Here is a 25,048-nt window from a genome sequence, read left to right on the forward strand (position 1 = left end):
GTGTTATCCACTTCAATGGCAGGCTTCTGCAACTGGACTTATCAGTCACACAGTGAACTCTATGTGACTTTTGGAGTTTCTTCCTTCTTTCATAATTCTAGCTCCTAGCTGTAAAATAAAGGCACTGAACCATATCAACATAGCAAATAACTTTAATCCCCTATGTCAACTCGAGCTGATCTGTTGTGGGCACCTGGGAAACAGATTTGAAAGAATTCTGGTCTGGAATCAGTTGATAAGTATTCTGTGATCTGTTAGCAATGCCCATGATGGACAAGGAGGCCAATGGCAACTGTTCTGAAACTTTCCAGGCCTAGACACAATGTTCTTCAGGGGCTTTCCTAGCTCCCTTGATTTGTCTTCTGGGTCTGCTTAATGGACGTGTGAGGCTGTAGGTGACAGCCTATCCATCTCGAGGATTCCAAACATACAGTGTCTTTGGAACAGGAATAGAGGCACACAGTCCTGTTAAGAATCTGAAAGCCTGTCAGAAAGTTATACAACTGCCTCTGAATGAGACAAAGGTTTCTTTGAGACCCCATTGTAATTTAAGCATTTAAATAAATAAGTAAGTCAATTAATTAATTCATTAGGGTAATGGCATGGTCCACTGAAGTTCTGCATATAACCCTGTTCCGGGATGCCTTGTAGGTTGGAGTGTCTTATCTTGTAGCAAGCTTTGGACAGTTGCATTTAGCAAATCTAAACAGATATTGGAAACAGTAGTTTTCTGACCTGCACAGGAAGTTAAAGGTTCCAAATGGCTGTTGTATAACTCTGAATATGGGGCACAGATAGAATATGTTGGAAACCAAATTTAGCTACTTTTCTTAGTATTCAGAGTATGAGGCGAAGGGGGATCTGTCTGCAGCAGTCCTCAGCGAACTTCAGCAATGAGATTTGATTTCTGGGAGCCTTGTGCAGGAGGCCCTGGTGTGGATCTCTATTTTTATGAGGCAAAACAAGATGACTCCTCTGTCCACTGACATTTTATCATCTTAAGTCCAAGCTTCTTTTCGCGGGGTTTGAGATACCCACCTTGCCTGGGCAAGCTTTATCTGATTGGTCAGATCTTTATTCCTCATCATCCCATGGGTCTCTCGCCTTCTTCTGCCCGTTTCACTGCAGAAGGCTGCAGTGGCTGTGAACTCAGGTCCCTGCCTGAGCAAAAGTCACCTGCCTGCCACCACAGCATGCCATTTCAGACAGCTTTCTCTAAAACACCACCACACATGCTTTTTGCCCTGAGCGCCTCCTCCAGCCCGGCGTTGTGATGGAAGGACAGGGGAATCTATGAATAGGGCAGCAGGAACAGGCAGCTGAAGAGAATCTATGAGGCGTTTGTAAATTGCCCCTCATGAGCTGCAGTGCTTGGGAAAGATAATTTGCGGTTCTTGCAGAATACCCCGAAAACTGGGTCTTTCATCTGCTGTGCATTTTATAATTAAAACATTTCATTTCTCATATTAGCAAATGATAACTCTCCATTTGTTCATCTAAACAACTTGATTTCTCTTTTTCTGTTCTGAGAAGCTGTTGACATTTCAGAGTCAGTAAGGATTTCACTGCCAACTGCTATGTGTGGTGACTGTAGGCAAATGATAGAAATCTGAGTCCACACATGCACCGTTTAACTCCCTCTGCTTAAAGACTACCTATTAAGCTAGAAGCCCTATCCGTGGGTTATCATCCGTACATCGACCTCTAATAGGATCAGGGTGTTGACAGGCGAGGGTTTGGGCCACGTTCATGGTTTGTGCAGTGTACTAGAAACTCTTTTATGTGCTCGCTGAGGGGAGAGGACAAGACTGATCTGCTGCATCGCCAAACCACTGACAGGGCATAGCACACTAGCAATCCTAACTCGCTTGGTAGAGGAGGCATGTGCTGCTGGCCCTGGGACTCCTTAGGGTGTGTGATAACTGCCCAAGTATCCATGGAGCAAGGGGGCGGGTGATAGAATTCTATGAGGAATGGTCATGAGAACAGTGAGCCATGCCTGCTAACAGTGAGGGCTTGGAAAACATTATTTGGCCAAATCAAGAGGAAGAATAAAGGAACCTTCTCAATTTCCTCTCGAATTAAGTTCTTAGCCAAAATGGAGGGCGGGGGGGAGTTAGGACAATGGAAAGAAATGCTTTTTTTTTTTTTTTTTTTTTTTTTTTTCAGTTTGAAAGTAGTTGCTACATCCTTAAGACTAGAAACTCAGTCACACAGTTGAATGGAGCCACCTTGGCATAAAACAGAAGAGGTGCCAGGGCAAGTGACAGCGCGTGGGGCCTTCCCTGGGAATGCTTGTTCTTGTGTTCTTTTCCAAGTTGTGATTATAAGTGCATATTCATTGCACACATTGTGACAATTCACATTTAAACTTCCCCCGAGAAAATCATCTAGCTAAACTGATACTCCAAAAAGAGAGTCTGCCCTTAGCCCGCTGGTCATGTACAAGGTTTACATCGCTTAGAGCACGCTAGACATCTGTCCATCCCCACATGTGCGTGTCCCGTTTGCATGCCAGTGGAGGAGTAGACAAGTGACTGGAGATCCAAAGCAATTTTTACATGGCCTTGAGGGGTGAAGCCGAGCCAGTGCCCTGAATGGCAAATGTGCTTTATCCTTTGAACCAACTCCAATTGATTAGTTCTGGTTGCCTATAGTGCTGTCTTAAGAAACCATCTGTGGTATATTTGAGGCTCAGCTGGGAAAAGAGCTGGGATTGATTAGCAATGTCTGTCATGGGCTCTAGAGGAACAGCTTGCCCTGTATTTGTCATTTTCTGCTTTTAACGTGTCTTTAACTCCTCTGTGCTCCCTTCCTGTGCAGAATAGTTATAATCCTAAAATGTGCCTGTAGTATAAACAGAAAGAGTAGGTATAGGTATATTCCACTTTAAGAAACCCTAGCATAGAAATGCAAATTTAGAAAGAAAAATGCATCAATCTGGAGCCAATTATTTCCATTACAGAAAAGATTCCATGAAAGGTTCCTTTAAATAGCGAGCTCCCCTGCTGCATTAAAATGATGATTCAATTTATAAAAATTCACTTTGCATGCAACTCTCTCTGAGCAAGTCTACGGACTTAGCAAGCCATACCTGAACTTTTTAAAGTCACGCTGCAGCACTAGCCAGGATGTCTACCTCCCCAGTGCCTCAAGTTCCCCCCCTGCCCCCCCCATCCCGGCACACACACACCAGTAACTCCCCTTCCCCCCCTCAAACATCCTTCTTATTTCCTATCCCAGAGTGTTGAGCATACAATCTGGGTGGTGATCAACAGCTACTGGCTCCCACCCGACACGGCTGCATTTCATTAGTGGGTAAGCTGATTGCTCCGAGGGTGTTTATGTGTGGGTGTAGCTGTGCAAATCCATGCCCTCTGTGCACCGTGAATGCTGATGCAGAGACACAACCGCCATTCAGCCTAAGCTAAATCCATCCCTGCTGTGAGAGTTCTAGGGTAAGGTTCCAGTTGGTTGGTGGATATGGCTTCTTGATGATATCTGCCCTGCATTCTAGTTTATCCTTCTCTCTGTGTTCCTTAACATCAAAACCTTGCCCAGGCTCCAGGGCTGAGTCCCATTATCCAGACATGGAACCTTTGTCTTCCCCTGCAGCTTAGAGAGCCCCAAATGGTTTTCTGATTTAGAAAATTAAATATAATCTGACTCCTGTGGCCAGCTATGAAATTCCCAACCAACAGACATTTCCACTAAATATGTAACATACACAACATCTAAAAGTCCCACCAATTTAGCATGAACTTGAATTACAGAGGCATCCAGTACCAGTCGGGTAAGTGCACCAGCCTACTCCCAGGCACTCCAACTGTTGGCCCCTAGAGTTCCTAAAAATGCCTCTTGGCCCACATGGCAGATTTCTTGTTGCTTTGCAGAAGCAGCTTAATCCAGCGACAGGTACCTAAGAGAGATGGCCCCCACTCTTCTTTGTTTTTCCACACTTAGACTTCTTGCCATATCTTCTCAGTTGCAAGATATGAATGTCTCTTTTTTATCTATGGTAATTAAAAGCTGCAGCATAAATTTCCTCCCATTGAGAACTTTGTCTTAATTTTTTGGACACAGTTTTTTTTCTTAGTTTGGAAGATGAAACAGGGGTCAGGAGCAGTGGAAACATCAGGCACACTGACATTGCTTCTGGCCCTCAATGATTGAGGGCGTGAAGGCTCTCAGGCTGGTGAACTATCCATTGGTTCCTTACTTCCCATCTTTTCAGACTCCCTGGTGGGTGCCAAGGGTCTCCCTTGGTACTGGGCTGTGATCGCTGCGTAGGTGCATCCATAGATAGCAGCCGCCAGCATCATGAGACACACAATTCCACACACCACCCCAGTGATGACCACGGTAGCCACAGCATGGCGCAGGTTGGTTAGCTTCGGTTTGGGTTTGGTCTCACACTCCAAGGGATCTTGCTGTCTTGAGTTACTCTCAGGAGACTTCTGGGCATCTTGTTGGGCAGAATCAGGCTGCTGAACTAGTACGGGTATCAAATCCTGAGATCGTAGAGGACAGGGTTTGTATAGTTCATGCGGAATGGAGAGGAGATCCTTTCCCTTCCAGGGTTCAGGCAGCCTGCAGATGACTCTGTCTGTTTCTCCCCCTTGAAGAAACAAAGCAATGAGAAATAATGGAGCTTTGTACAACAGCATCCCAAAAGTCCTCAGCCTGCCACAGACTAAATAGACAATTATTTATGGCTAAGAATTTGTTAGAAACCAAGTTTCCTTAATATTCCATAAATGCTGAGGGAACCACTGGGCACATTCTGACAGAGTGTGTGGACACCCAATAACCAAGGATACTATGGTCTCTAGCCTTCCTTCCACCCACTGCCCATCTCACAAGGATCCTTTCCTGCTGGATTCCCACTAAGAATCAAAGAACGGACAGGACAGATATTCATTGCTGTCATTCATATGTCAATTCCAAAGACCCTGAGTCTCTATCAACACTCTTTAGAGAGGCAGAACGGAATTTTCTGAGTTTTATGTACCTGAGCATTTGACAATACCAGATGTCGCTCTTGGTATTTAAGTAACTCGTCCTTTTGGGCCTCATGACATTTACTATTATGAGTGCCAAATGTTCCAAGGAGTTATTAAATGTGGGTTTGGATCTCTATAAGGTAACAGATTCCTTGGAGTATCTGTGGTAGTTAGGTATTCTTCCCTAGGGTACAGAACTCCACCTCTGCACCCCAACCTGTGTAACCATTGGTACAGGATTTGACTTTATGGAAACAAATTCTTAAAGATTTCTGCCATCAGAACATCCAACAGTTCAAAGTCCTCACCCTCCACATTAAAGAGAATTGTTTTTCAAATCTATACAGGACATGAGTGGATAAGTCTACACCCTATCCAGTCCCCAGTATACCCCTCCCTCTGTTTCCTTTTCTCAGGTTTTTCCTGGGATTAGGGCAGTGGCAGGAAACCCTACTTGACTGGCAGGACCCATAGGACCTATGGTGAGTTTCTCTCTGGCTTCCCTAAACATCTCAGCAGGGGAGGGCAGTGTGCTCCCTTAGCAAGATCACAGATTCTCAAGGGAATTGTTTTAAGTTAGTGCAAGAAAAGTACATATGGTGGTTGTCACTTCACTGTTACTGCCTCATGCTACTACATAGTAATTTAGGGCTTGGGGGATATATGCCCACCCTTCCTATCTAATCATCTTAAGATGAGTTGTGAGTGCCCGCCCTATAAATAATCAGGGTCACTCCACAATTCAAGTGGTATCACATGGCCCAGAAACACCAGGGTTGGTGACAGGGACAAAATCCAATACATACTCTTTCTGCTGCCATTGCTTAAAGCTGAATGACACATGACTAGACTCCCTTGGGCCCCTCCTGGCTTCTTCAACAACTGCTTGAGGCATGAATTCCAGCTATAAAGCAATAAGATTAAAGTGGAGTTTCCCATGCCACTGGCGTTCATGAAGCTAAAGGCTGAGCAAAGGTCCCCGGCTGGGCTGAGAAGAGGGGAGGCGTTCTGGCTCTGTATGAGTTTATCTCCCTTAGCACCTGGCTATGGTGCCCCTTACTAGGGCCTTTATGTTAAAGCAGAAGGCTAGAGAGACAGATACCCTGGGGGAGCAAAAGCATTTGATCCAACCCAGTTTGCTAGGCCAGGCCACTTCCCTGGCTGATGTTCACCTTAGCTATGGTGTATCTTGTAGTCACTCTAGGCTCATTCTTGTTCTGTATCCACTTTCCTCTCTAGTATTATGCTAAAATTCAGCAAAGGACAGGTCTACAGAGGATGTCCAGAAACAGCAGGAAGGCGGGGCCTGTTCCTGGCACTGTCTCAGTAGCCTCCAGTGCAGCTGTGACCTTAGCCAGGCTCCTCCTCCCACCTCCACCACCTTCTCAGGGACCATGACCTCAGAGGCAACTCTTCTGGTTGCAGCATGAGGGTCTCTCTCCCTTTTTGGCTTAAAAATGAAGCAATCCTCAACCTCCAACTGTCCCCATCTGACAATGATAGCACTTCACCTCTGCCTTGGAAGAAAGTGAGTTTGAATCTTAGGTCTCTATATAACTTAGCGGTGCAGTTCTGGAAAGTTCCTTACTTACTCAGAGTACCTATTTCACAGTTGACTATGAGCATGAATGTATAGGTTCATACATGAATATGAACATTTCCATCCTGCATGCATGTGTGGGTTAAGGGGAAACTGTTCTATGTTGACCAAAGCAAATCATTTTGTCCTTAGGCCTACAGGAGCCTACATTTTTCCAATTCTTTGGGTTTCATTTGAAACCTATGACCGAGTTTTGGCCACTTCCAGTGCACAGAATCCTCATGATGTTCCTCTCTGTGCTGTACTGGGTGGTGACCTTAAATGTCATATGATAAAATTAATGGCATTGCCATCCAGAGGAGGCTTACATTCCCCGAAATGGTCATGTGGAATGCAGACCTGGAATGCTCCCCTGAACTCAGATGTGGGTAATCGATAGACCAGTATAAATGGCTGAAAGCAGGTGCTCGGTAATGTTAATCACCCTGCACTGACTGATCGCTTCAGTGTTTGCAGTTTATGAAGGTTCAGAAGAGCATCTGCTCCCTTAGCTTAGCTTTAGGCAGGGTGAACATAAGCAGACTGTCTCCCGTGTCTTGTATGCTGTTAGTAGTTTTTCTTTCTTGATGCTGGCACACCAGATCATGGTTCCCTGAACTGATTTTACCTTCACCTGCAAAAGGCTGTTATCTGCACTTTAGAAGCTGTAAAGAACAGTTAAGCTGCACTGATGGCTCAGGGGACCAACATCAGCCTTAATATTTTCAGCCTCTGCTTGGTAGCACTAAGTGCTAGACAAAGGTGTTTCTTCACCCAAGTTTGTGGCTGAATAGGAGAATACTGTCCTTGCCTGCCTTATTTTGTGGGTGTCCTGGGTCTAGAAACTGCATATTGATATTACATTGGACAATGTTCTTCTTTGATGAAGACTCTCTTTCTGGGATGGTCTATTTCATGCCTGTGATTTCATCCAGATCTAGCCACCTCACCTCCAGATGTGTATGTTTTTGATTTTGACCTACCAGAAGGATGTTACTAAGTTAGCCTTTGAGAACTAACTTCAGTGTTGGATGCATCCATTGCTCTTAGACTATTGAGACACTTCCAAGTTCTGATGTGGCATGTTTGAGCTTCTACCATATGCAGACTATGCATGCTTCCAGGTGCTGCTTTTCCCCTACAGTCCTCAGGTCTCCCTGGTCTCAAACATACAATCACCAATGATACTTCCATCCCAAAATGTGACAAGTACTTCAAACATGTCCCCTTCTTGAATCTTCCACAGAGTACGTCTACAGATACTCCCACTGCCCCCATTTTTGATCTACTCAAAGCGTCTCCATTTATGTAGTTACCAAGCAGAAGAATCCTCCATAATTACTCTCTCCTTCTCCCAGTCCACCACATTCTCAGGCCTCAACCAACAGGGCACTGTTCCAAATGTCAGTCACTTGTTGCCATCCAGGTCTAGGCCACTGTCATCTCTTCTGCTCCACTGAGATCACCTCCCCCTTCATCCCACTGGCTCTTTTTCAGCAGCCTTTGCTCTGCCCTCTCAGAGCCAGCGGACTGGCATCTCACACAGTGGTCAGATCATACTGTTCCCTAGACAAGAATTCCTCAGAACTTCCCACCTCCCCTAGAATAAAATCCAGACAGGGCACCTGCTCTGCACATGTTTAGGGACTGGGCAGGCACCCAAGATGTGCTGTGTTATCTCCGCCCACTGACTCACTCTCTCCTCTGGCTCTCACTAAGCCAGGCTAGCTACTTCACCAGGCCCTTAAGGCCTGCTGGGGCCCCATCCCCAGTTATTTTCTGTTCCTTCCTGTCATTCTTCTGGTTCTTATCCATGCTGTTCCTTGTTTCAGGAGGCTTTTCTTTCCCGTCCAATCTAACCTGAGCACATTCTCTTCTAACATCACTCTCCCCTTGTCTTCATTGCATCTAGATGCACACATTTATTCATTGCCTTACAGAGTATCTTCCTTTTTACCGTTCCAGTGTAACCTTCATAATGATAAATATTTGCTATTCACTGCCTTTTTTTTCTGGGTCTTGGGTAGTGAGTGCCTGAAACATTATGAACGCTCAAGGAGAGGAATGAGTGAATGGTGCTCAGAGAAGCAATGTGGGGTTCAGGAAAACACACACACACACACACATACGCACACACACACACACACACACAAAGCCAAGGTCCCACAGTCACGTTTTGTAGCCTCATTTCTTCTTCACCTGTGCAACCTTAAGCTGGGTATTGAACTTCTCTGGGCTTCTGTTTCCTGTTGACAACCAAGGTTGCCAAGCTTTTCTCTCAGATAGCAATGTTCGTGAGACATACTATATTGTCTTTTCCATAATGGTCCCACTTTGATATATAGCATAAAATAGCTACTTGGTGCATAACGAACAGGAAAAATATGCACAATTTGGCCCTTCGTCTATACTTAATTAACACCTTGAGTGATTCCCAAAGTTTACTTTCTCTAATATTCTGGGATCTGTTGCTTAGATTTGAGCTTCCGATTTCCTCTCTTGAATTTGAAAGTCTTCCATGTGAAGATACACAAAAGCCTACAGCTGCCTCTTACACTCTCCTCCGCCCTCTTGAGATGCTGAGGCTGGTGACACACAGAAAGACACACTACTAACCTTCAAAGTTGAATCTCTCCAGCCAGAGTTTCAGACCCAGCAAGTGGCAGTCACATTTCCAAGGGTTGCCCTTAAGAAGTACCAGCCTCACCTTGGGCATGGCCTCTAGAAGTTCACGATCCAAATGTAGAAGATGGTTCTGCTGCACGGCAAACACGGTCAGGTTCTCCCAAGGTTTGCTCAGAGATGTGGGAAGGACACTCAGACTGTTGGATGATAGATACAGCTCCCTGAGCGCAGGCATGGCATGGGCTAAGCTGCTTTCTACAGAAAGCAGGGAATTTTGACTTACATTTAAAACCTGCAAGTGTGGAAGTCCATAGAAAGCCTCTGCATCCAGATTCGAAAGAGAGTTGTTAGATAAATTTAAGGTGGTGAGCAGGGATACAGACTGAAATGCAAGAGCAGGAAGCCAGTGAATCTGGTTATCTTGTAAGTGTAGCGTTACTGTCCATGGGGGTAGACCAGGGGGGATCTTAGACAGTCCCTGGCCACTGCAGTCCACAGAGTTTGAAGATGGGTGACACAAACATTTCTTGGGGCAGCTGCCCACACCTGGGAACAGGATACCCACACTGGAAACCAGCAGCAGAGCACCTAAAACAATGAGAAGAGGATGGGATGGAGGCCAGTGTATGAAAATGTGGTCAACCACAACCAAAGAATTCCCAGGCAGTATGGTCCTGAGACAGTAGTGCCTTCCACCAAGCTAGAAAATAGGTCCTCACCCTTAGCAGAATGAGATGTAGTATACCCAGGCCGATCACTAAGGCTATCTCCGAGCTAGCCATTGTCAGCAGCCTTGAAGAAGGGACTTCTACTGTGACTTCATCATCAGACTATATAAGATTGGTATCACAATAAATGGTGAGGATGAGGGGAATGTCATTCTTGGGACACGTGTACTTTGGAGGTCAGAACCAAGTATGTGGGCTGTAGCAGGTAGACGGGTAACAAAGGAGCTTATGCCTTTTGAAAGAAGCACCCCAGGAGAGGGCAGGCCATTTGAGCTTTGTGTGGTGGTAGAAACATTCTGTGCCTGTGCTCCAACATGGATGTCACTAGCCACCTATGGTTCCTGAGCTCCCAAAATGTGATTGCTGCAGCCCAATAACTGACTTTTAATTTTGACTTGGTATTAATTCATTTACACTTCAGTTATCAGATGTGGCTTCATGTGTCCTTATTGACTAAGGAATGCCCTACAAAGAGCTGTCCAGCTTTGCAGATATAACCCAATCTGTGATGATTGTCTTTCTCCTTTTCTATGATGGTTTGAAAAATTACCAAAAAGTACTAGAAACAATATAAGAAATATCCTTATTTCTGAAACTTGTACCAGCCTCTCATAGATGATCAGACTTCTGTTATCTTCTTGCTTCTTACTAAGAAGAACAATGCTTTAGTGGGGCACACAACCTCTGATCACCCCCGGTTTTCCTTACTGAAGGCCTTTCACAGACCTGCTCTATAGAAGCTTCACAGAGACCTGGTTTCTGTCTTCAGACACACTCAAAACAATAGTCACTGTAGTAGGATTATAGGTATGTAGTGCCCTGGACAGTTTTGTGGTGCTGGGAGATAACACTTAGAGTTTTGTGCATGCTAGGCTAGTACTACCAACTGAGCCTGTCTTCTTAATGTGATTCAATAATGCTATTCGATAATAATACTCAGTAAATGATATTGAAATGTTTATAACATTTCTAGTTTAACTTGAAACAGGGAGGTATCTATAGCATATTACCTGAATATTCATTCTTTTGAGATCTTCGGAGTTATCTAAGGTTTTGTTTTTGTTTTTGTTTTTTTTTTTTTTTCCCTGATGCTGAGGATTAAACCTGGGGTCTTGTGCTTGCTCATCAAGAGCTCTACCACTGAGCTAACTGCTCAGATCATAAAGGGGCCATCATGCACTCAAATTTCCTTCACTTACTGCAAAGCCCACCATTTCCAAAGCTGGAAGTATCGGGAGCTTATCTTGAGCATGGGTTGGGAAAAGCCTACTAGTCATTCCTTCTGATTTTGATCTCTGCAATTGCTAAGGATGATTACCACAATAGAATGGTGTTCTGCTAAGCTTTGTGGAATGCAATAAATAATAAGTACAATAGCAGATGAGCAGATGACATGCACTGCATGGCAGGGATCAAGCCTATATTGCCTTGTAGAGATGAATCTACCCTCGTGACCTCTCAATACGGTTGTTTGTTTTCAATATTTTGAAGGAAAAAAAAACCAGGCATAGGGATGCTAAATCACTCCCCAGGGTCACAGAAAAAAAAAAAAAAAAAAACAGTAAACAGTCAAGCATGATTTGATCTCAGCCTGTCTCGTCTGTTGCATTACTCTTCCATAAATTCAACAGGGACATGGTGCAGCAATCAGAGATAGATTTTCACAACGCTATACTCTTTGTTTAACCCACATAAATATAATCATACTTTTATCCTATTCTGCAAACTGTTCTGTTTAGTCAAAACTGTATCCACATAGATACTTAGAAAGCTTCTTCGTTTCTCTTAGCTAACAGAGCATATTCCATGTATGACCACGTCAAACTCAGTGTCCACCCATCCCTCACTGAGGCGCATTTGGGCTTCCAGGATTCCCTACTCACTTATCACAAATGGTGCAACTATATAGGAATGTGGGTGACTGCTCCCCAAAGTACAGAGTGGGTCTCATTGTAAGACTCTGAGAATTGATATTTTCCTAAACGAGGCTGGGCGATTGTTCTTCAAAGTTAAAGTTCCCCTCCCTTTCTCTTGCAAATTGAATTTCTAAGTATGGCAAACATGTGTCAAGCGTGTTTTGCTGAGCTGTAGAGGTGTTGACAGGGCCATGGAATGCTATTCAGAACAAAATGCTTATCAACATGGAGGCTTTCAAGAGACGGTTTGCACCTCACCCAGGGGAAAACACAGCACGACTGTCAAATGTTCTACACCTTGATCTCCCTGCTTTGGCCTCTGCTCCTGGCTGCTGGTGCCCAGACCTATAGGACTGGAAACTGAGGAGCTTTTCCAGGGAAAGCTGCTTGCTTTGGTTTAGTTCAGGAGACATAGAACATCAAGTTCCCTTCTCCTTCTTCAAATAGAAATCTGCAGCCTTATAGTTTTTCAGATATCTAAATAACTTCTTTTAAAGCTCAAAAGCCTTTCCATTAGAAATCACCTGACACCATCACTATGACTTGAGCCACAAGGATTAATTAGTTTCAGGGACTCAATCCTTAAACACCAGGGTACCCACCCAGTCCATTTATCTCTTAATAAAAGGCTTATATTCCTGAAATGGGGGCCAGTTTGCCTCCCACTTCCCCAAAGGGAATAATATATGAGCTCTAACTTAGGGCACCATGTTGTCTATGAAATGGCCCATGACAAGCCCACTACATGTCTACCGCACAGCTATACACATTTGTCTTCAGCTCCCTTTCCCCCTTGCTCAGCATGGTGACACATCTATCTTCTCACTGATATATATGTATATATTATATATTGACACACACACACACACACACACACACACATCTGTCCAATGTTTTAAGACAGGTTGAAAATTGATTTCTCACAGACACTTCTTAGGGGGAATTCGCTCCCCCTCCTTCTCTCAGTGGGGACTTCTGGGGTAGGGCAGTGGAATTCATTTCTGCTCACCTTTCATGGCTCAGGCTCTGCAAGCACAAGCCTCATGCAACATATATCCCGGCGTGTGTACTCACAGATCAACACACCCAGGCTGCGGCAGACTTAGAGCTGGGCTTTCCATTCACATTCCCTGAATCCAGCATGGGCTTTATTCCAATGCAGAAAACAGTTGCTGAATTCAGGAGGTCAGTTATTTAAGCAGCCTATCCCCTTGTCTCTGTCTGCTGTGGTCCTTCTCTGTAAGAGGGTCTTTTGATTGTGTCCGGTCTTTTTTCACAGAGTGTCAGCCTCCCTGGGATCTTCTCTGCTTCTCCCATCCAGACAGCAAACCACATAAAGAATGTTGGTCAGACCGTGGTGAACAGCTGTAGCATTCAGACATGACCCCAATGGCCCGGCCTTTTTGATTATTTAATCTGCTTGAAGTCCAGGGCACCAAAATAAAACAGCCTTCTTAATCCGGCTGTGGCTTCTGCATTCTCTTGACTTATCAACCATGCTGTGTCAACCCTCCCCGGGTGGGGCAATGCTTGATACGGATCCCTAACCTGGGGTCTCGCAACAGAGCCAGCAGGGAGTTTAATATGAGAACAAATTGGCCTGCTAGAGGCTGACAGTTTCCATGGGGCACTTCTTTGGCTATCGAGGGTGTATTCCGCCCACATTTCTGGAGATTAGCTGTGTTGACAGGTCCCCATGCCCTGAAATCCACAGCCATGGTTTCTGTCTGTAGCCATTTCAATCCCTCCTCCCCAGTGCCACAAATATATCTCACCTATTGCTTGCTTGATACACAAACACACACACACACACACACACACACACACACACACACACCTGCCAACACACATTGAAATAACCCTTTGGCCAGCATGCAATACTACTTCATCTTTTTACATTACCTGATACTGAGGTTCAGAAACTTTTCTCAATACTCTTCACATATAGAACAACAAAGCTGGCTAAGTAAGAGCTAGATACTAACTAAGTTGGTTGCCCACCAATAGGCAATGCTGTAAACTTCCTAGATGGGGGTTGGAACGAGCTCTTTGAATATATAAACACCCTGCTATTGGCTGAAGTACTCGTCCAGTGCCCAGAGTGAGCCTTTAAAAGAAAATTACTCTAGAATGTTCCACAGACCTTCTTTGACTGGTCAGGTGACAAAGTTCCTTTTTATTGAGGTTGTATAAAGCAAACCCAAGTGTAGTTGAGTAGTTGAGTGTGGATTCTGCAATCAGATAGGTCTGGATTAAGCTTACCCATACAAAGCCTCACTTCATACAGAAATAATGGTGCCCAATGCTTTACAAGATTGTGTCCAGGATTAGATCTAGCCCGAAGTGTCTTCATGAAGGCTAAAGGCCGAAGGGCACAATGATCCAGAAGACTGGTCCCAGGATTTCTGAGCTGTTCTCATTGAAAGAGCTCTAGTGGAAGCCTGGCTTCTCACACCCCTCTGTAGTCATCAAGGAAGGCAGGTAATCTCTTATGCATGAGACATGATATTAAATTTCTCTGAATAGCCTCTTGGAGAAAAACATCTCCTCTGGACAACTTGCTTCCCACCTCACAGACTTTAACATATGCTTCCTGCTATTTCTGAAAACTCATCTTTATCCAGCCTGTCTCTGTTATCCTTCTCTTTGACACTCTTTGCATCTGCTGCATCTGTCTTTAACCTCTAACCACCCACTTATCTTTATAAGACATTTCTACCATCCTCTCTCCTCATGCAGAAAATGCAAAAGCTTTAGGGCCTGATTATGTCAAAATAGTGTCATTCTGTTCAGAAGGCACAAACAAACTTGAAGAGCAGTGTGCTTGCCAACCTTGCTGGTCTTGGGAAGATTGAGACTTGGAGTGCTTTTTTGGGCTGTTGTGGATGGACCTATTGAACTGTGACATCCAGAAACCAGCTTGGGTCTGGCTCTTGGACTCTGAGGCCTGAAAGGGGTATATTAACAGAATAGTTTTATTAGGAGACCAGAACACCTATAGGGAATATCAGGGGATGAAGGACAGGTACTGTTATACTTAGGCTGTTTTGCTGATTGAAAACACCCACCTGTGTACTGCATCGCTGTCTATAATGAGGGATCGTGGACTCTCTGAGTCCAGTGTCCTATCTGTAGAATTCAGGGAGATGAAGTTCTGTGTGGGAAGCATATAAAGTAGTTCTGGAAGAGCAGGAGATCTGAAGTGGGATCTTTATTTCCAGTGTACATTCTTAGATGTCTAAGAGTCTGAGCTGGCTGCTCCCACCTAAAACGCTAATGCCCCAGGAACACAGAGAACCCCCAGAGTAGATGGGTTCCTGGGAGCAGCTGCTTATAGCCCCAGGGAGCTCTTTGGTTCTGTTTGTTCCTGCAGACTCTCACAGGCAACTCAAAGCTGGGCCAGAGCACACATGGCCTGGAAGGCTCCAGGACACGTTGAAGGACTTTGGATGTGAAGGCTGATTGATTTATTCCATCTGACCTCAGCCAAGAGAACAAAGTGAGGCTGCGTGACCTGCATGCTAATGCCTGCAGTGCCTTCCCACCCCTTCCTGAGCCAGATCCAAGAGGTGGCAAGACAACTGTGTGTGCAAAGGGCAAACCCCAAGAGATTTCTGATGCCAGTGCAGGTCCAAGCCATTACCTCAGAAGGAAGCCAGAACTGCAAGAGGCTTCTGCACCCAGATTAGCAGGAACTCAGTTTCCCCAGGGGGAACTTAACTTTATTTATGTCTACCTAGTAGCAACATACTTTTTGTCACCCTGGGCTTTCAGGATGGTCCCAGCTTCAAAGACATGTTCTTTTCTTCATTTAAAGTTGCATGTTTTCTTACATAAATTGGTGTAGTTAACATTTCCCTTCCTCCAAAAATAAATCAACAACCATTATTAACTCTCAAAATTGATGATGTTTGGAAATCCAGCATGCACCAGCTCTTTCTTCCAGGCAGCCTTAGACAGCTATTTAAAAAGACTAAGTTAGAACTAATTATATCCATCTGGAGGGAGACTTATAATAAATTATTAAGTGAAGGAAAGCAATTTGTAATGAGAATATGTATTGTATAATCCTATTTATGTAGCAAAAAAATTAAAAGTCTAAAATTATCCCTCCCCATGTGTGTAGGTTTGTCTGAAGATGGAGTAAGGGAGAGAATAGTGACCACCCAACCTGCAATACTGATAATTGGGTGAGCGTGGTAATTTTAGACAAAATGACATTTTTTAAATCCTTCCCCATATACTGAACTCACTGCAACCAAATTTTTAAGGCTATGATTTGAAAGCTATGAAGGAAAGGGTCTGCCTTTGTTTAAATGGTGAGTAGGGATACATTTTATCTCCTTGAAAATTGAAATGGCCTGTTCACTAGTGCCTGGCTAAGCTCTGTGTGAATAGGAAATAGATTCCTATGTCTAACTTACATTCTCTTATGTCCCAGAGGTGACATCTCTTTCTGGGCTGAGGGCTTTCTGCCATGATGACTCCAGATACATCTGAGTCTTTCTCCCAGTTTTAATGTCTGCCTTGGTAAAATATGGCAAAATGTCCCCACATCCTTGTCAGAGGGCATGCCTTGTCAGAGGGCATGCTTCAGTGACTTGATGCCAGGGGGCAGGTGGCCAAACCCAAGAACAGCTGCAGAAGAGTAGGGAGAAGGCCGTGGGCTTCACATAGGCAGGCTGCAGTTCCATTTGGCTCTGGGAGTAGGTTGACATCTCAAAGGCATGAGGATGAGAGTGAAACCTTTCCCCTAGGAATTCTGGGTGATCAGATACACTAGGTGTAAAGTCAGTGCCAGTTGGCAAGAGTTCAATGTGTTTAACTTCCTCTCTCCCTTCTTCCCTCCCTTCCCCCTCTTTCACTCTCTATCAATCCATCTCTCCATAGTCTCCATCTCCTTCTCTGTCACTGTCTCTTTCTGTCTCTGTCACTTTCTGTTCATTTCTTTCTGTCTCTGTTTGTCTGTCTCCCTGTGTGTGTCTCTGTCTGTATGTCTGTCAGCCTCTCAGTCAGCCTGTCTATATCTGATGCAGGAGCTAGAGCTTGCTTCTCTCCTCTATCCCTGGGTCCCCCCCCCTGTTTGAACTTATTCTGTGTCACACAGCAAAAGAGCTGGAAATCCCTCTTTAATGCCATTCCTATTGATCATTTATTTTGTACACATAGCAGGCAAAGTATTGCTACAGATTAGTCTGAGTTAATTAATTTTGGTTATTATACAGAATAATCCCCAGATCTCAATGGCTTAAAGCAACAGCATTGTACATATTACTCTGTCATACTCTAAGTCACACTGGCAAAGTCACAGCCTCCAAGCAGACTCTTCCAGGATCCAGGCTCTTTCCCTACAGTTCCTGGACTCGCTCCCTCTCAGAGTATCTTCCATTAGTTGACTGATGGGAGAAGACAATAAAGATGTGACCTAAGCTAGGTCTCACAAGGGTAATTAACACACAAAGAAATCACATGGACCGTATCTAGCAGGGAGGAGAAATGCGTTGCGTGGAAGAGGAGGGAGCATGGCTTTTGGAGGGAGTTCACAGCCTCTACTCCACACTGGATTTGCATGATGTCACTAAAAGATGGCAGCTTTCCCATCTTTGTGCCTCACATGCCATTTTCCTTCCTCCTGCAACGTCTACAGTGTTCTCAGTGAGTGGATGCATGATGGTTATTGTACTTCCCAGGTGAAATATCCTCACGGGCATATATGTTTTGTTCTCAGTGAGCCCAGTGTTTATGTGCTCAGTGGATGCATGATGGTTATTGTACTTCCCAGGTGAAATATCCTCACGGGCATATATGTTTGAAGTCAGTGATGCTTCAAAAAGCTACAGAACTGTTAGAAGATCTACTGGAGGAAGTAAGTCAGTAGGGTAGGCTAGGGTTGTATAGCTAACTATTTCTAGCATCCACCTCTCATTGGCTCTCAGCTTCCTGACTGTGAGTGCAATGTGACCCATAGCCTCAGCTTCCTGCCAACAGGCTTTCTTGGCTACGATGGGCTGTCTCCTGCCCTGAGTCTGGATTTCATCCCAACAATAAGAAAGGCAACTAACGCTATGGTTTTACTATTAATATCTTTTTCTTAAAATAGTTGACCAAACTGAGAACAAGGCATAGAGAAGGTTAATCATTTGCCCCCAGCTCTCCAGCCTGCTATGGCTGACACATGGTCAGTCATATGTCTAGACACATGTACCATAGGGATGGCAGAGCAGAGACCTTTGTGACATTTGTTTGCTGTGTTTAAGACAGCATCTCACTCAGCTCAGAAGACTTCAAATTCAGAGATATTCCTGCCTCAACCTTCCCTCTCATCCCCCCAGCCTTTTTCACAGCAACTTACCATTTAATTGTGTGTAAACACTACATCAAGTGATGTATACCCAGGTTCCTTTTCAGGCTGTTCAGTGTCGAACTGAGGCTGCTATAATTTATCTGGGGAGAAGGCAGCAGTCTATGTTCTACCCTAAATTTTTTTTTCCTGCTCTTAGGCTAAGGTAAAATTCAGATTTACGAGACATGAAGAGTCAATCATTAAGTCTCATAGTATTTGACGACAGAGAGGATTATGGGGGCATGAATACAAGAGAGATCAACAGTAACTATGAAAACCCTAAAACTAGTGATAACTCAGTTATTTGCCACAATATTTCAGCATCCATTTTTCTCAGGACTAAATGAGATGCTTTGCAGTCAAGGAAGAAGAGACGATACTGCTCTTAACAAGTTGGAGAGAATCCATATCAATTGCGTGGAGTTCATATACCTGAACCTGCTGCCTTTGGGGCTTTGTTGTTGTTGCTGGTGGTGGTGGTGGTTTGTGTATGTGTGTGTGTGTTAATGTGAATAAAATAGTGCTCCTTTGATGCAGACTACTTCTCCAGGGAGGAAACTAACTCTTGGGAGTAGCCACTGGGAATTTCGGTGGCAGAAGAGGCTGAGCTAGAAGCTCTGAGGGGGCACATTCTCAGTGTACTGTCAGGATTGGAGAAAACACAGACTCACCAGCCTCATGTCTCGCCACCTATGGCCTTCCGTATGTTTCTGAGTGTAAGATGTCTGTGAAGGTTAAGATGGGATTCAGATAAGGATGATTAAAGGTAATTAGTGAGCTCATGTGGCTTCCAGTAAACACAGGCAGATGCTGGTGGACAGGGAACTAATGAAAGAAACAAAAAGATCAAGAGGCAGGGCAGCATGGGAACCCTGGGCCAGGCCTCACACTGACACGCTGTCTCACTTAGATCTTTGGATTGACTACTCTTGTCCCTGCCCCAAGAATATAAGTTGGAATCAAATTCATGCTCATGTTTGATGGCTTACTCATGTTGTGCATAAAAATGCAGGCTTTATGTCGTGTTTGTTGTGGATTTTCACTGGCTTTTGTACTTCTATTATGATGAGAGACTCCTGTGATAGATTATGTTTCCTGTTTTTTCAACTATTGCTCAGTGTATGCACGTTGCCATGCAACAGTGAATTGTGCCTTGTGTTTTTTGCCTTAAAATGTACTCCCCATTAGCCCTTTCAAACACATTGTTGGAAATATCCTGGAAGAGACAGTCACCTTGAGAAAGATTTACATTCAAACCCACCAATTACACATCTTGAATTCAAGGACTCCTCATTATCCCAGCTTACCTGCCTGACATTTAAGGTTATAATAATGTCCCTAGACAAGCATGGTAGCAGACACATATAATCCTAGCACTTGGAAGGCCGAGACAGGAGCATTAAGAGCCCTATGCCATGTATAGTGAGACCTTGTTTCAAACAAACAAACAAACAAACAATACAAACAAAAACTGAAAAGCGAAACCAGGCTTGAGAGCTCAGCAGTGAAGCTTACTACTCCCTCAGATGACTGAGTTCCAGATCATTTCTCAGTACCCATATAAGGCAGCTCACGACTACCTGTAACTCCAGCTCCAGGCCAGCCGATGCCCTCTTCTGACCTTCTCAGGTATCTGCATGCATGTGGTACAGGTATACTTACATATACACAAATAAAAATAAACCGGACTGGAGAGGTGGCTCAGTGGTTAATAACACTGTCAGCCCTTCCAAATGTCCTGAGTTCAATTCCCAGCAACCACATGGCGGCTCACAACCATCTGTAATGGGATCTGATGTGCTCTTCTGGTCTGTCTGAAGAGAGTTACAGTGTACTCACATACATTAAAATTAAAATCTAAATAAATATATAAACTAACAAAATAAAATAAAAATTCAAGTTAAAAATAAAAAATAACCCCCAAACAACAACCAACTAAAACCATCAACTTTAGATAAAACCTCTAAACCTAGGTGTTGCTTCTAACCCTTACAGGTGGCATGACTTTGAACAAGTTACTTGACCTCTCTGCTCTCTAATCTCAGCATCTAACCTTAGCCACAGATTTCCAAGGATGGTTGAATGTGGTTTCGAAAATGCAGTTCAAATCTTCGTAAAGCATATTTGCATGCAGCAATATAAATTATCTAGTGTCACCTCTACTGTGTCTGTGTGATATGAACCAACTAGGCCCTTGGCTCCATCTACTTCTGGAATGTAGTTAGGGCTAAGGCAAGTTCAGGTCACAGGGCAATTTGCTCATGAGTGGAGTTTACTGTCTTTGGGGATGTAGGTGCATTTGCCTGGAATGCCTTATGACCTCTGTCTGTCCACACTCTATGCAGCTCTGCTTCGTATCAGAGAAGCCCTTCTAAGGCAAGTTGGTGGTGGTGGCAGGCAAGCACAGCCTCCTAGCAGGATGTTTGCAGGCAAAAGTGAACAGGCCTGTCTCTGCCTGGGTTCATACAGCACAGCTTCCCATTCCGGTGCACTTGCAGTGACCCATGTCCTTTGCATCCAATTCAGCAATCCCATATTGGGCAATCTATTGTGTGCTTGAGATCTTTCTGCAGACCCCCACCCAGTCATGCTCTGTCCTGCTCAGTCCTGGTCCCCGGGGAGGCCCTTTTATCCAATCCTCTCATAATTAGAAAGGGCATGTAGTCATCTCCCCCGGGCTGTTTAGCTTTCATCCTGCAGCGTGACTCTCAGAGTCTGGAGGTTGATAGGAGTGGAAACATTTGTGTTCAACAAGCCGGCTTCTTCATGTGTTGTCAACATTACATTTGTGATTCTAATGAGGCTAAGGAGAAAACTGTGTGTGCTCCCCCGATAGACAGCTTATGCTAGCTTTTGTTTCTAAGTTTCTATCCATCCCCTCCAGTTGTTTCTATCATGAGGTTGTTTGAAATACAACTTGTGGAGAGACAAACAGACTGGAAGGCGGCGTGATGGTGGGGGGAAGTGAGCTGAAGAGGCTTGATCCACTTAGTTGACCTAAGAATGCAATAGCTGATTATTTAGAAACTGGAATTTTCCTACTTAGTGATGCTTTAAATTGCTTGGGAAAGTAAGAACATCGTTACATGAAAGTGAACGGGACTTATCCGGAATCTTCTGTGTATATGACTTATGTGTTAGAGGGGTACCTCTAAAGTGTACCTGCTAACCTTTGTATCTGGAGACATGCTGTGTTCAAAACATACAACAGCCAAAATCAACGGAGCAGAGTCCAGATGGACACCTCCATCCTACAGATGTGTGACAAGGACATCCTGAAGTCTATAGCCACATCATCCTGAACATACCAACTTCATCTGATCTCAGAAGCTGAGCTTGGGCAGGCCTAGTTAGTACTTGGATGGAGGAAGTGCCAGGAAATAATGCTAGGAAGAGGAGATACGTGGCACTCACACTGAGGATGTGACCAGAGGATTTGATATGGGAGGCTAGGCAGGCATTGCTATAGGTTCTAACTAGACTAAGTTCACTCCAAGGAGGGTTAGGAACAAGAGTTCTTTAGGATACAGGCATGGTGTGTGTTGGTCTAAGAGGTCAGAGAGGGGGCTCAGTACCCCCAGGGACTTTGGGAAACTTCTTTGCTCATCATAGTGTGGGGGAAAGAAAGTGGCAATGAAGATTCCTGTGAGTCGAGACCCCATCTTCTGCTCAATTCCTTACTTAGAAAAAAAGTTCTTTTTCTCTTGTGCACACATTGCATGAATCCTGCTGTCTGCCATTTGTGTGATGATTGGAGCCCTGCATGCAACCTTGAGATGCATCTTGCTGTCCTCTGAATAAACCATGGAAGAGGGAGGTAAGATGGTGCCTTTGTGGGCATGTCAGGTGTCTCAGGACATGGCACACATGTTTCACGTCTCTTGTGCTCCATACAGCTGTAACAGAAGCTTCCTCACTTAGTCCAGATGTCCCAGAGTCCAGTTTGACACAACAGCCTCTTCTGGGCCCTTCAGCTTCTCTGTTGGAGCAGAGTTTGCCCTCCTGTGAACCCTGCATATGCTAGTGTGGACACAAACCGCAGCAGAGTAGGAGGCATGCAAATATTAATGTCAACAACAGCAGGATGTGCAGGTTCCTTAAGGCATCATTCAGTAGCCCCAGGGTTCCATACCTGATCCAGGCAGAGCAATGCAACATCACCCAGCCACTGGTACCCTAAGCTGGAGCACTATCACTGAATTCTATCTCTAGCATTTGCAAACAAGACTGATCTTGATGTCTCTGAAGTCTATAATAAAAAGCCAAGTAGAGGTTGCTGAAGTTTAGGATTGGCTGACCAAAGTTACCTGTCCCCCACTCTGACCTCTGAGGAAACTTTTTGTGCTTACTCTTGTAAACATAGTATCAATACACACACACACACACACACACACACACACACACACACACACACACACACACACACACATATTGCAGTAATGGAAATAAGCCAAAAATTTCTTTTAAAATGGCCTTCAAGTGAGAGACACAATTTGTGGGCATGTTGCCAATGAAGTGAAGCCATAGTTCATGCATTTGCACAAGAAACCAAAAGGTTGCCTTGGAAACATGTTTCCAGGAAAGCCCTGGTACAGCCTCATCAGTCAATGCTTTCATTGGACAGGTAGACCATCCCTGAGACTGCCATGGGGCTTATAGTTATGCTGTGAGTGTCCTGGGTGTCATCTTCCAGAATGCCACCCAGCACACCAGCTCTATCAGCCCGAGACATGAAGGAGCCTCAGCAGAAAGTGATCTGAAAGGACCAAGTGTGTCAGAAGATGAACTGGCATCCTGAAGACACTAGGAAGTCAGTCAGCCTCTACTTGTGGTGATGGGGAACTGTTCACAGCAGTTGACTCTCTGCCTACAAACTCACTTTGCTCTAAAGGACTCAGTGAGACTCTAACTTACAAGTGTCATAATGACAAACGGTGGCCTTTGACATGGGGTTTTGAATATGGAGGTCATCATGGCGCTCTCTTCAGTGACACCTGGAAGTGATTACTATCAATTTTATCTTATAGGGGGAAAGCCAAGGCTTTCTAGGCCTGCTCTATTGGCAAAGCATGCAGACTGATGTGCGGCATAGCCAGGTATTAGATCCACACCTTCCTGACTTCACGGCCTTGTCACTACTGTGCTCTCTTACCTTGTCTTATTCCTCCCACCCCTTCCATTTGTGCTTAGGTTAAAAAAAAAAAAAAAGGCACCAACAGAGCTTAGATCCAAGGGATGCAGACTTGGTAGAGACATTCAGCTTATACATGCATTATACATACATGAAGCAGACCATAGTTTCTGGCTTCCAGTGGTCATTGCTTGGGGTGCCACAGCCAGGGAGACATGAGAAGAACTATCTTCTGTAGCCTATAACATTGCGGACAGCTTTCCAAAACCGGAGGCGAGGAGAGAGGACACGGGTTCAGGGAATTGACACTGATACGGTCATCCCTGTGTGGTATTATCCATTGCATCTTGGAAGCGTTTGTTATTGGAGCTCCCCTGTTCAGAAGCTGCCCTTCAGGCTCATGTGACCTCTTTCTGGTTCCTTTGATCTGCTGACAGTAGCAAGAGAGGCAAGGCATTCCTGTCCCTAAGTTCAGCCGATTGTTTGGACAACTCTAGGGGAAAGGCCCCTATCTACCTTGAGTATCCAGACTCCTTTGGAGAATGTAACCTAGAAAGGAAAGAAGTAGAGACCATGCTCCTTACATGGAGGAATTTGAGGTCTTCCTGCACAGGCACAGATGCCAGGACTGAGATCTGAGCAGATGAGTATCTCAAACACAGAGAGGCTAGAGTTTACTGTAAAGCCATCCCACTGGGAAGCAGACATCTGTGGACAGGAAGAAGCCACTTTCGTCATGGAGATTTCCAGCCTCCATTTCATTTACTCTGCACCACAGGAGAAGACATTTACCTAGAAATGGATGAACGAACGTACACATGTGCATTTTAAAGAGCAAGTGGTAGCTTTGGGAGACCATCGCTGTTTTCTACTTATTCTTCAGTAAAAGAACACTTAACCAAGTCTGAGTGGAGCAGGGAATGTCTTTTAAATCCATATTTGGCTTCCCTATAGTATAATATACTTTGATGTGTTAAAATATAGCTCAGCTCAGTTCAGCTCACTCAAATCACTGCCTTGTCCCTAGTGCTATAAAATTAAACTATTCCTCACTGACATTTTATTAAGCACCATAGCATTTCATGATGTAGACATCTCACAGACCTTGGGCCATGTGTTTTATGCAACATGGGACTGAACTCTGACATACATCAGTGAATAAGCCCTTCCTCCAGTCTTTATATATTATAACATTTTTAAAAAGCTTGGCTTCACATTGCTCCCAAGCTTACCACTGTTGGAAATAAACATCCCCAGCTAGATAAATACAATAAAAACAAACAAACAGTGCTTTCACAGACCAGCAAGATAGTTCAGTGGGCAAGAACTTTGCTACACAATCATGAGGACTGGAATTCAGAGTACTAGCATGTATGTATAAGCCCATAACACCAGCAGTGCTGCAGGTGGAGTATATTATGTATACAAAAAATAGAAGAGGAGGAGGAGTAGGAGGAGGAGGAGGAGAAAGAAAAGGAAAAGAAGGAGGAGGAGAAAGAGGAGGGAAGAAGTACGAGAGGAGGAGGAAGGAAAATCTGCAGCTTTCTGGCCAACTAGTTTAACTGAAGAGCATTGAACTCTGGGTCCAATGAAAGATTCAGTCTTTAAGGGAATAAGGCTAACACACACATACACACACACACACACACACACACACACACACACACACACGATAAAATTGGGGGAAAATGGTTTATGAAAAGCCCTGTTGCTTTCATGTTAC

General features: G+C 44.4%; 2 protein-coding genes across 2 annotated transcripts in view; one reads left to right on the forward strand and one right to left on the reverse strand.

Annotated features, from left to right (window-relative positions):
* The window catches only part of CACNA2D3 (calcium voltage-gated channel auxiliary subunit alpha2delta 3), a gene marked incomplete at both ends in the record, with an annotated part of 779,660 nt that overhangs the window by 658,906 nt on the left and 95,706 nt on the right, over positions 1 to 25,048 (forward strand). The window lies entirely within an intron of this gene.
* LRTM1 (leucine rich repeats and transmembrane domains 1) lies at positions 3,249 to 13,159 on the reverse strand. Its single transcript, XM_080926622.1, has 3 exons — positions 12,861 to 13,159; positions 9,199 to 9,795; positions 3,249 to 4,618 (listed from the first exon to the last, which is right to left on the reverse strand). The coding sequence occupies exons 1-3, from the start codon at positions 12,865 to 12,867 to the stop codon at positions 4,188 to 4,190; spliced, it is 1,035 nt and encodes a 344-aa protein (XP_080782748.1). The 5' UTR covers positions 12,868 to 13,159; the 3' UTR covers positions 3,249 to 4,187.

Source organism: Micromys minutus, assembly GCF_963924665.1.
Source record: "Micromys minutus genome assembly, chromosome: 12".
Lineage (NCBI taxonomy): Eukaryota > Metazoa > Chordata > Mammalia > Rodentia > Muridae > Micromys > Micromys minutus.

Excerpts from the sequence above, each read along its gene's own strand:
- LRTM1 (XM_080926622.1), bottom strand. Across the intron at positions 4,619-9,198 it reads GGAGAGATTCAACTTTGAAG|GGGGAGAAACAGACAGAGTC; the intron begins GTTAGTAGTGTG and ends TGTTTCTTCAAG.